This window comes from Serinus canaria, chromosome 4A (genome assembly GCF_022539315.1).
Source record: "Serinus canaria isolate serCan28SL12 chromosome 4A, serCan2020, whole genome shotgun sequence".
NCBI lineage: Eukaryota > Metazoa > Chordata > Aves > Passeriformes > Fringillidae > Serinus > Serinus canaria.
This window is the reverse complement of record NC_066318.1, coordinates 3,298,055-3,310,543: the sequence shown is the minus strand read 5'-3', so window position 1 is coordinate 3,310,543 and position 12,489 is coordinate 3,298,055. Positions and strand designations below refer to the sequence as shown.

The 12,489-nt window shown below is 42.0% G+C and overlaps 1 protein-coding gene across 3 annotated transcripts in view; it reads right to left on the bottom strand.

Annotated features, from left to right (window-relative positions):
- Positions 1-12,489, bottom strand: part of PCDH11X (protocadherin 11 X-linked) — a 426,671-nt gene that overhangs the window by 350,904 nt on the left and 63,278 nt on the right. For 2 of the 3 annotated variants that reach the window (XM_018914439.3, XM_018914441.3), the window contains exons 3-4: positions 10,747-10,794; positions 5,156-7,642 (exon numbers count right to left, since the gene is read on the bottom strand). In XM_018914439.3, coding sequence (XP_018769984.1) covers positions 5,156-7,642; positions 10,747-10,794 — 2,535 coding nt within the window. The remainder of the gene's footprint in view (positions 1-5,155; positions 7,643-10,746; positions 10,795-12,489) is intronic. The other variant, XM_018914440.3, reaches the window with a different exon arrangement.

Below are 12,489 nucleotides of genomic sequence, written 5' to 3'. Positions count from 1 at the left end.
AAGCAAAAAAGCGACTTTGTTTGCTCTGATTTTTTTTTTTGTATATTCAAAATCTTTCCTTATTTCCTCACACAAAACACAAATTTCTTTTTCACTCCTTTTCATGCTCTGTTTTTGCCTTCTACTATGAGGAAAGGGGGGCACTTTGCAGATACCTCCCTCCATGCTTTTTCAGTGAAAAGTATTAAAACAAGTCACTGCAAGTTTTCTACCAGCGCTGCACAGAGGAAAAAAAATTTCTTGACCAGCTTTACTTCAGTAGGGATGCACATCTAAATAATTGCTTGTTAACTTGTGACTTGCACACTTTGACTCATATTTCAATTAGAAATCTCTCCTCCAAATTCAAATTTCTTTTTTTGGTGAAATGAGTGTACATGGCAGCAGATCAGAACCACAAGCAAAATTACCAGTCAGAAAAGTAAGGTAAAATAACAGGAATACTTAGAGTCATAGTAATCCATTTTGAAATGGCTTTTAGGAAGGACCTATACCAACAGCTAATAGCTAAAATTTAGAAGAAAATGTTCTTTGAGTGTAATTTACAGTGTATCTGTCAATACAGAACACCAGTGCTATGTCTGTTTTACACCTCAGAGCATCAGCCCTGCCTACTGCTGATTACAGGATTGTAAATTAAACTCCCTGTTATTACACAAAACAAAACAAAAAAATCCTGCAGCTAAAGACTGATGGAACAGGAGAGTTTCAGAGCTGCTCTTTTCAATATTCCTTCCACTCCCATCCTGAGCACACTGCTCTCACAGTGTAATGACAGTACAGCACATTTTAAATCAGAAACACAAATACCCCATAACTGTAAGCAGGTCTAAGCAGGCAGTGGTAGAATCCCAGAATTGAGGCAGGGGGGGCCCAAAATGCAATTTATTTGAAATGAGGGCTACCTCCCATTCAGGTTCCTGTAAGGAGTGTAATGTCTGTCTTCATCAGCTCCTAACAAACCAGCAGAGATCCCTGTGCCATCTGAAATTTCTTTTCATGAGTGTGGATAAGTTCACAGAGGAGAGAATCCCACCAGCTGAACTCCTCTAATCAAGATCTGCATCAGCAAAGTGACAGAAATCCATCTCCATGCTGCTCCCTCCCCCAGCAGCCTCCCCATGGTGCAGTGTCCAGGCAGTGCAGCTGAGCTCACTGACACACCAGAGACCCCTGGGGTGCAGGGAGAACCCCCCCCAAAAAAGCAGAAAACCCCAGATGCAGAGCACATTGCACCTTCCAGCTCCTCCCGTGGCAGAGGTGCTGCCTCCATGGGCACTGAAGTTCCTCAAGTCAGGAACATCTTGTTCTGGAATGAAAGATGACCACCCAAAAGACCACAGCACCCGAGTGACCAGGTGTCAATTTGCCAAGATTTCCCCTGCCCTGCAGTATGCATTCCACTGCTTCCAAACAAAAGGCACCTTTGAAGCAGCACTCACTAAAAGAAAGGGACAAGAAAAGGAGAATGCACTGCAGGTTCTGATGAATCTTTGCAGCTTTAGCTTCTTTGAATCAAGCTGCCACAGATAACACTGTGCTCTATAATTATTCATGTTGTGACTAGACAGGCTGATACCTAGGCAGGCATTTGAAATGCCTGAATGTTGTTTTAAAGTGCATGAGCAAAGATTTCAGGTTTTGAAATTGTGTTACATGAAAATGAGACTGAAGCAAACTCCTCTCCCTTCTTCTCATCATCCCCATGCAAATGCAAAGAGAATTAGAAGATTTGTGTCAGTGTGGAACACTTCACACAGTTTGCTCCCACTGAGGTGAATGTCAAAAACAGCTGAGCTTTTACAAAGCTTGCAGACAAATAAACTTTAAAGATGCTCTACGTTTCTGCACCAAAGAAAACTTCTCTGAGGCCCACAACTGCCAAAACAATGGAAATCTGATGGCATGGAAATTCAGTTTGATTTTTATAACACTCCAGATATCCTAGTTTGAAAAACCTTATTATGAATAAGAACCTAAACAATTTATCACTTGATAAAACTCCTTTAAAAGAATTCTCTCTACTACATCCCCCAAAAAAGCATGCTACTCTGAGGGTCTATTGCCACTGGTAGTGTTTAACTCCTCCTGGTAAATTCAGAGTAATATCAGCCCCTCTGCCCCTTGCCCTCACATACAAACAGAGCAAAATCTGACCTCTGTCTTAGGGGGCATTGCAGGAAGAACAAGCTTTCCCCTCTTCAGTCTCCTGCAGTTTATGATTCAAAGTGTCCTCAGCTGCTTCAGGAGTCTCCAATTGCTTCCCCATAAAAATTTCAGCTGTGGCACTGCTGTATTTATTTGCCCACATGACCACTAAAGAGATATTTTGGGGGTTTTTAGTAGAAAAACCTTTCTCTCTTTGCCTGCATGCTTTCTGAGTACAACTGCTATAATGACTTTGTGTCATTTTCTAGATCACTTAGACAAATATAGCAGTAAAGCAAAGGCATCATTTCCTTTCTTTAAAGACTTGAATCAATACCATTCAGACAGACACAAAATTTAGAGCTTCCAAAGAAAACATATATTTTTAGCTGTAACACAATATTATTTCAAATATCTGAGTAGAAAATCTTGCAGGAACAAATCTAACAATAGTTGAGATGTGCATCCTATAATAATATCAGTCCCCATTACCAACTGAAGAGACACTTGACAGTGAACAGAACATTCTTCAGGCTCCTTCAGGACTTTTGGCTTGTAAAATAGCTGCACTGGGGTAAAAGTGATAAATGATGATATTTCCCCCTCGCATCAGGCATCTGATTTTCACTTTTCAAACGAGCACATCTCCCTTTTCAACTCAACTGACTTGTCCTAGAGTTATCTGCAAATTCAGAGGGTGCCTGGCACAAAATCATCCAGAACCACGAGGATCCTGTGGGTGCCTGAGGCTGAAGGGTGGTGGGACAAAGCTGGAGACATTGTTCCTATTTATATTTCTTTCTTCTTTTTTTTTTTTTTTTTTTTGCTGGCTAACAGAGACAACTCTCAGGTAGCCCATCCTGGGACACCTTCAAGAGCCCCAGAAGAGATAAAACTACCCAGACTACAAATACAGAGCCAGGGTAGGAGTGAGACTGACTTTTAAAATATTTGTTGAGCTTTAAGAAATTCTTTACTTGTTTTTTACTTACCAAGAAATACAATTTTTATTTAGTCACAGTCGAACACAACACAAAGGATTTCCTCTAATGGCCCAACTTATGTAAATAATGCATTAATGAACTTACATAAATTTATTTTTTTTAAAAAGGTGAATTCATGGGTTTAAGGGTGACTGCTGTTTCCAAATTAGTGTAAAGGGCCATTTTGGTGACTAGCTACCCTTCCTCCAAGCAAGGTATTCACTTTCATGCAGAAAAATATCCCTGAGAGGAGGACAGCTGATTTAACAAAATCAGTACCAACTGTAACAATAATCTCTTTTTTTATCTATTCACCAAATCATCCTAGCAATGTTAGGAGCAGCTCCATGAAGATAAGCTGGTGTCAGCTAGCGAGCACTAAAAAAACCCCACAGTTCCATTCTGCCTTTCCAGACAGGAACCCCCATCACAGACCTTTAAGGCCCAGATCAAAGGAAATGCTCTTTCCCCCAACCAACTTGTGCAGAAGAGAATTGCTTCCCATGCCCCTTTCTAGGCTTTCACTGCCACAGAAGGGACTCAGAGTCACGAGCTCGCTGTCTTTGTTGGCAGCATTACTGCAGGACAAAGTGTGTTCAGCAGACAATGGCAGAACCCTTTTGACTCACAGGAACTCCACCAGAACTCCACTGAAAAAAAATCCCTTAGATCAGACCTAGAGAAATGCTGAAAACAGCACTGCCCTCTGCTCAGAGTGATGGGAGTTCAAAGAGATGAACAAGCTGGCAAGAGGCTTTTCTGATATGCAATTTAACTTAGCACGCCTAAATACATTGCTTAAAAAATGTTATCCACAGTAATATAGATTACCAGACAGATTTGTGTGGGTAAAGGGAAGGAAATTGAATAAAATAAACAAAATATCCTGAAATTTTCAAGGATCTGATGACTGGGCTGAATGAGAAGGGTTTTTTTATGAATGCTGTTATCATTACAGTTGTAATAAAACAAAGTTCCCAGAAAAAAAAGGGAGGAAGAAATTTACCAGATTTAAATCATGCTGAGGATTTGTTCCCAAGCAATATATTAAGTTATATATATTATCAAGTTAAAATCTATTATTGATAATAAAATAAACACTCCTGAAGTGTTACTTTAATGATTAATTCCTTCACCAACTAAAACTTAACTAGGAAACTATCCCCACAGAAAAGTTTGTGATACTTGGGAAGAAAGAGAAGCAAACAGATAAACAGAAAAGTTTTATTAACCTGTTCAAAATATGGATAAATATTAGAGTCTACTTCCAGTGACTTAAAGCTTTTCTGTAGGGTCTTGCAGAATAAAGGGTACTTGAGCCCTCAATTTATTTTTAATTTTAAGCTGAGGATTCTTTCAACATTTCCTTTGTTGTACTGCATTTCTAAGAATCTAATACCGGGTTGATCAGGCAGAGCAGCAGATAAGTGAGCTCAGTTATGCTGATGCCTCTAATTTTTCCCTAACTTTGCCTGTCAGCTGTGTCATTCCACCAGATTTAAGGCTCCTTCCAGTCTGAAAACGCCTGAAACCCTCGGAGGAAAATCCTTGCCTGCTCCTGAGAGACCTTGAAGCAAAGCTATGCCCAAATGAAGGCTGCAATTCCAGACTCCATCAATATTAAGAATCACTTGTGAGTTCCTCTAAAGCTTTATTGCTTCCCACCCAGATCGTTTGGATCCTCGAGCACGCCAGGCTGGAGAGGACAGTCCCACTCGGAGCCCTCGGAGCTGCTCGAGGTCCCGCGGTGAGGTGGGAAGTGCCATGCTGCCATCTGCAGTCAGGACACCACCACAGGGATCTCTGCCTGCTCCCTCTCCTCACAGACAACGCTCTTCCCCCTTCTCATTTTCTCCCTTACCACTCAGGAAGCCGGAATTGTTTGTTTTACAGCGCTTCAATTGAATGCGAACTCCCAAAGCTTTGCTCCTTGCAGGAGAACTCAGCGTTCAGCGCTTCAAACTGGGGTTACAAAGCAAAGCAAAGGAGGGAAGGAGGGAGAAAGCACCTTAAAATTCCATTACCTGTCTGGTGTGTATGGGGCCTGGGGTCTTGAAGCCTCCTTGACAGCTGCATTCAGAAACACTGTAAGGGTCCGAGCTGCTGGATGAGCACTTGGAAAGTGAGTCACAGCCCACCACAAAGGTGTTGTCTAGAGGCAATTCCTGAATGACATGGTGCTTCTTGGGGGGTACAGGAGTCTCAGGTTTAATTTGAAAGGTGGGCTGAGGAGAAGCAGACTTGTAGTGCTTTGCTAAGTCTGGGCTATCAGGTTTAAATGTGGTTGGTGTGGTGGCCCAGTTGTATTTTCCCATAGTCTGTTCTTCTAGCTCTACGGGAATGTCTAAAGTGCCGTTGATGTGCTCGTGGCCAGGATCATCAGGCTTAGATTCTTCAATAGTCACAAAGTTGAGGAGGAGACTCTTTGGAGAGCGCTTCTTCTTCTTCTTCTTTTTCTTGATCTGCCTATTCTCTTGGTTGGGGGAAACCCATTCACCACTCTGCTTATTTTTTTGGACAACCTTGTGCCTGGGCGTCTGGCGGCACCGGACTAACGCGGTAACAAAAATTACCAGAATGACTGTCATGGTGCCTGCAATAATGGCAATGATGATCTTGACGTAGTCATTGGTCTGTGGGGTTATCTCACCATCCCCAATGTTCTGGCCAACTGGAGTTTCCATGTTCCTACGCACCAGCTCTTGCACATAGGAGCTGTTGGTGACCGTCTCGTTCACAAACAAGTGCACAAGAGCTATGGTGTAAAGAGACTCCGGCTGTCCCAGGTCGTTCACCTTGATCACCAGTCTGTGCAGGCCATGATCTGATGTAATTACCTTCTCCTTCAAAGTGATATTGCCTGTTAATTGGTCAATGGTAAACAAGCCCCTGGAGTTCCCCCCTATGATGCTATAGCGGAGCTCTGCGTTCATTCCCGTGTCATTATCAACTGCAAAGACTTTAGTGACCACAGAGCCCGGGCTGGCTGACGTTGGGACCAACTCATAGGAATAATTAGAGGAGGGAATAACAAAAACGGGCCTGTTATCATTTACATCCACAACATTGATGGTCACTTTGGCAGTTGAGGAACGCTGCAGTCTTCCTCCATCCACTGCTTTCACCTGGAAAGTGTATGACCCCTGCTGCTCCCTATCAAAGGTGATATTAGGCCTTATTACGCCAGTGAGTGGATCTATAATGAAATTATCTCTGCCATTTAAGATGGAGAGAGTGACTGCAGCGTTGTCTCCCGCGTCAGCATCCGTAACTGTGATCAGCCCTACTGTGCCATACATGGGCAGGTTTTCTGGCACATAGAAATTATATTCATTATGTGTGAAAGCAGGGCTGTTATCATTCTGGTCCAGCACCGACACAGTCACGGTGGCATTGGTCTGCAAAGGTGGCATCCCATTATCCTTAGCCAGCACAGTGAAACTGTACCTGTCTTGCTTTTCTCTGTCCAGCTTTCTCACTGCTGTCAGGATGCCTGTGCGGCGGTCCAGGTTGAAAATCGGGGGTGCATCGGGACCCAGGATGTAGCTGATCTCGGCATTCCGCCCGCTATCAGCATCTGTAGCGCTGATCTTGGTCAGCTGAGTGCCAGGAGCGTTGTTTTCAGGGATGGAAAGGCCTATGATGGGCTGGGTGAAAACCGGGGCGTTGTCGTTTTCATCCTTAATTTTGATCAGGAGCATTGCAGACTGGTTTAAGGGAGGCTTCCCTGAATCTGAAGCCACTATTTTGATGGCATATTCCCGTGTCGCTTCATAGTCTAGAAAGGTGGCTGTCTCCAGAAGAAACTGATTATCAAACACTGGCTTTAGCCTGAAAGGAACATCATGATCTGTAAAACAGGTAACTTTCCCGTTCTGGTCAGCATCCTTGTCCATCACTGTTATCAAAGCAATTTTTGTATTAAGGGGAGCCTTCTCAGACAAAAGCACTGTCCCATTCACGGGGTTGATGATGTACCTGGTGTCTATTGACGGGACATTGTCATTAATGTCTGTGACATTAACAGTCACCGTGGCTCTTGACGGGGTGGAGCTGCCATCGCTTGCCAGAACAGTCAATTTGTGCACAGGGGACTCCTCCCTGTCCAGCGGCTCCCTGATGGTGATGAGCCCCGTGGTGTTATCGATGGCAAAGAGCCTTTTGGCCAGGCTGGAGATCTGGTTGCTGAAGTAGAAGTGGATCTGCGCGTTGGAGCCCAGGTCGGCGTCGGTGGCGTGGAGCTGGGACACGGAGGTGCCCACGGGGGCGTTCTCGGGCACGCTGACCTCGACGTCGTTCTCTTTGAACACCGGGCGGTTGTCGTTGACGTCGGTCACCGTCACCTGCAGGATGGCGGTGCTGGACCTCGGGGGGCTCCCACCATCTTCAACTTTGATCTTCATCACATAGGTGTCCTTCTGCTCCCTATCCAGGATCTGCTGGACAATCAGTTGAGGCCACTTGTCCCCCTCAGGCGTCTCAGTTATGTCAAGACCAAACACATTTTGACCCTACGAGACACAGAAAGAACACGCTTTAGCTTGACAGTTTATTTAAAATGAAAAAATATCACACTATTTTTATGAAATTGTCATGGAATATAAATTTATGCATATACTCCATACAGGAATATCCATTTCTATATTTAAGTTTAGTTTTCCATATCTAGTTTTGCTTTAAACTCCAGAGTCTTGAGAAAGCTTCAGAGCAAACATGGCAATAAACAGATACTTTAGAAAAAGGGGAAATGTGAGAGTGATGGTTATTTTTTTCATCCAGATTCTCTATTCCTAAAGTTATTAAATTCCTGGACTGATGTAATTCAGTTTCTCTGTTGTATGAGAGAATGTGGAAATGAGGAATGAAGCCAAAGTTCAGTCAGTGGAGGACCTATTCCAATACTCAATTTCAAGGACACCAACAAAGATAAAGGGATAATTTCATTGTTTGTGGACCAACTCTGGACATTATCTGAAACCATTAGCATAAAAAAAACCAAACCAAAACAAAAACGCAAACAAAAAAACCCCCACCAAACCAATACCATCATTGATAAAGTGCTTACTACATAATTTAGATGTCAGATGACACAGACAAAACTAAGTCCTAACAGTTCATCAGGAATATATTTAAAAACTCATTGAAACTACTCCTGCATCCATCACTATGTGTTTTATATTTGTAGTTAAATTTCAATCCCAGTGAAAAAAAGAAGACTTATTTTCATTTCAAAAATATCCCAGAACTGCCAGATCAATTTGAAAATGATCAATATTTTTCATAGGGTTTGTTGAACATCTCTGGAACTGCACCAAAATGCTACATATATTGCACAAACACAGCTTTTTAAAAAACAGTAGTGCTGACAAATCTGTTAAAATAAATATTGGAATCTAGAACTAAATTCCCTGTCTCTCTGCTGTCTCTTCAGACAAGCAGGAATGCAGAGCAGTGGAATTATCCTCTTTTCTGATATCTCACCACGTAGAGGAGTGATGTAAAGGCAGTTTTCCAGCCACATCTTCCAAAAGAACAGGGCTAGAATGCAGATGGCTAATGCTGAATGCATGGGATGACCAGAAAAAAGAAAGGCATAAATGAAATTGTGGACTAACTAGGAATTTCTTTTTATGTGTAATATTTGTAATAATGAACAACTGATCTTCCTCTGTTTATTCTTCTCCTCTTTCACCCTCACTCAGGTAACTGCTATATGCTATATAGATGGGTTGGGCTGGAAGTGACCTTGAAGATCCTCTCATTTGCACTGGACCAGGTCCAGTTGTGCTCTGAACTGGTTTGAGACACTCCAGAACAAATCAAATCAAAAGAAAACATTCCCAGTGTTCAAGGTTCCTTATTTCTCATGAGTTGCAGAAGATTTGTGTTCCCTGTATTTTGTTCCCCACCACCGAGTGAATGCATTTATAGCTCCTACACCCTTCTGAGTGAGGCTGAACTCTCACTGATTTGTTTCTCAAAGGCAGATTTTGACCCTAGATAAGCCATCCTTTATTTCATGGGACAGAACTATTCATCCACACATGCAAAAATCACTGTGCCACTTGCACAGCATTTGTGGCAACATTAAGTTCCAACTGGGGACACTATAAAGTAAACTGGAGCACATTTTGAAGCAATAAAACAAATACAGATTTGGCTTCTTTAGCAGAAGGCACGGAAATATAAGCCCTGCAAATGGTTTCTAAATCAAGCTATACATTTTGAACCAATTAGGGTAAATTTCAGAATGGTAATTCTGTGCTGAGAGGAAGCAGAGTGTGAGTTTCCTCCTCATACTCAGTCTGGCTAGCAGTTATTTGCAATAAATTCCATAATTACAAAGAAATTATAAATTATATATTCTGTGCTTTAATATGGATTCCAGAAGAAAGAAAATAACAGAAGCCAGAGTAAAAGCAACCTGCCAGCTCTCTTTGCCTCTTTATTTGTACCCAGGCTGACAGATGGGCACTGATTATTCTGTCATTAGATCCCACAGCCACAAGAACTCGGGACAGACTTGGAATTCACGTGGCTGCACGTGTGTGAGCCCATCTCTGCTCTTCTCATCCAGCATGGGAGAGGGGCTTTTCATCAGAGCAGATGAGTTTGATATAAAATGTGGTGCTTTAGCTCCCCATTATTAGCTGTGAATGACTGGAGAACAGAAAAGAACACCAAGATCTCTTCCAAGTTCATTATTAACACTTGAATAATTTTCTTTGGAAAGAAATATTATCTGTGTCTATTTCTTCCTATTCATTACAGCTTTAGACATTTTTTTAAACCACAGAAAAAACATCACTGAGAAGCAGACTTTATTTTAACTCCTATTAGAGTAACCATTTCAAGTTGTTGAAACAAGAATATTTCATGTTGTTTAAGAGATGAGGTTAGGTGTGATATGCTGCAAATTAACAAACACATTTTCTAAGAACAGATAGTTCTCACATTCTAAACACTCAAAAAATTGATGAAACATCCAAGAAATACAGTTTTAAAATTATAAATATCTAATTCTCTCCATTATGAGCAAAGAAATTGAGAGCTAAAGTGAGAAACATGAACAAAAACCTTCAGGATTAATTTCTTGATGTTGAAGTAAATAGCTCTGCTAACATTAAAAGTTCAGGGAAGTTAAAATTTCCATTAAGGTCAGATTTCTACTGGGACTGAACTGCACCTCAGTCACCACATTATCCCAGTGATCTGAAGGATTTGCTCACACTGGGAAGGGCAAGAGTCCACTGGAAAAGCACAGTAGATAATTAACAGTTACAGAATACATTTGCCCATTAAAACAACTGGTAGAAATAATCTGCTCCATTGATATCCCTACCCTTACAGAAGAATAGGAGTGAGAAGTACAAGAGATTGACTGTTTAAATTTAAAAATCCAATTTAAGCACAAATTATTGGAGACAAACCAATGCCCATCTCAGAGCTGGATTGGTTTAAAGAGGTTCTGACCCTGCTCACAGGATCCCTTACCAAGGCAATAAGCTCTGTTACCTTCTCCAGTTTTCATTACAGCCTTTTCCATGGATTTGCACACACAGTCTCTCAAATAATGAAACTTTCTTGCTGAACACTCCCTGCTGTGTATATTTACCTGGTCATTTGTAATGGATCCAAATGTCCTTTTCGGAGCTGTTTTGGGCTGTCATGTGAATAAAAAATCAGAGAGTATTTTAAAAATTGTGACATTTAGGTGGTTTCATAAATACATAATCAATGACACACGGACACACAGTGTGGTAAACTAGAACAGCTCCTAAGTGCTGCAGACAGGACTGGATGTGACAAAGTGCACCAGAAACCTCCACACAGATATTGCATTTCATAGCATTTCACCACAGGGTTTTGTTAAATCTGTGGGGCTCTGACTGCCTGGACATGGCTGGGAAGAATGGGAAAACAGATCAGCTTCTGGTTAATGCTGATATCAGAGACGTGGCCCACTGTGATCCAAACACCCAATGGACCTGCACTTGCAGAGCAGTAAACTGGCAGAAAGCAGGAATTTCTCAAAGTGGGGAACAGAAAGAATTTTGTGCTAAATAATGCTACAAACTCAACTTCTTGTGATCCAAAGTGCTCAGACAGACAGAGGCTACCAGTGACTATTCCTTAACACATACAAACTGTGGAATTGTGTGTAACAAGTCTGCATTGTTCGCTGACAACGGGGAGATCAACACTGTCCTCAGTCTTCATCCAAAAGAGGATTCTGGACCTCCAGAGAAAGCCACAGGAGCAAAGGCAGCTCATTGTTTTGTGGCTACATCTTCACCCTACACTTATTATCAGCGCTTCAGGCACTGTAAATGACAAACACATCACGAGATGTCCTTGGTTCAGCTGAGTGTCAAACAGAAGTCAAGGGCCATCCATGCACAGCTCAAACTCTCACTGGTGTTCTACTGGAACTCATCCCCATGACTGCTGCAACAAGCTGGAAGTACACATCTACTACATGCTAGCAATTGTCTTAAAAGAAAAAAGGAAGAAGAAAAATGTTAAAAGATTGGTTTCTCGTTAGAAATTAAATCAGTAATTAATAAAGTAATTACTTAAATAAAAACCTTTGGCTGAAATGCAGTTGTGAGTACAAAAGACCCTCAAATCTTTTCAAGTAGTATAGAGAATAATGCCTGTTTGCTAAATGCTGGTTATTTCACATGGAACAACACAGAAAATCCTTGCAGGGCTTCTGCAGAACTCCCAGACCCTTTTTCCTGGCCTGTTTTTCCAAGACATGTGGAACTGCTCTGTGACTGTGCTGTCTGTCAGCAGAGAAGAGAGCACAGCAGCCCAGCTCCAGTTCTGAATGCAGAGAACAGACCACAGTCACAGGGTGGACAACGTTTTCTGCAAAAGCTGAAAACTAAACTTGCAGTTTTCTTTCCAAGGCGATAACCTGGCTGTGAAATTGTGAATTGCCAAAGCCAAGTCAACGTCTCAAACACAGAATATTCCTCATGGCAGGCAGTACTGGATCTGTGTGTCTGTAATGGGTGCATGTGAATGCACTCAGAGCCAAACCACCCTGAGTGCTGCAGCTCTAGCAAAGGTCCCAACTCTGCCGTTACTCACCCAGTGTGCAATTTGCTGTCCATGCATTCTAGAAAATCACCATTTTTTGGACAGCTGTCCTGCATAAAGACTCCACAGTCACTCCTCTCACAACCCAAAGTTACTGGAAGTGTCTTTAGAGGCAGCAGTTACCTCGTGAACTCTGTGGCAGAACTTCAAAGGAGAAAAATAACATTACAAAGGTAAGAATTTCTTACAATGCAGACCTCAGCAGATGCAGAGCTGCTTACAGATTTGAAATACTCTCTTTGTCAAAGCA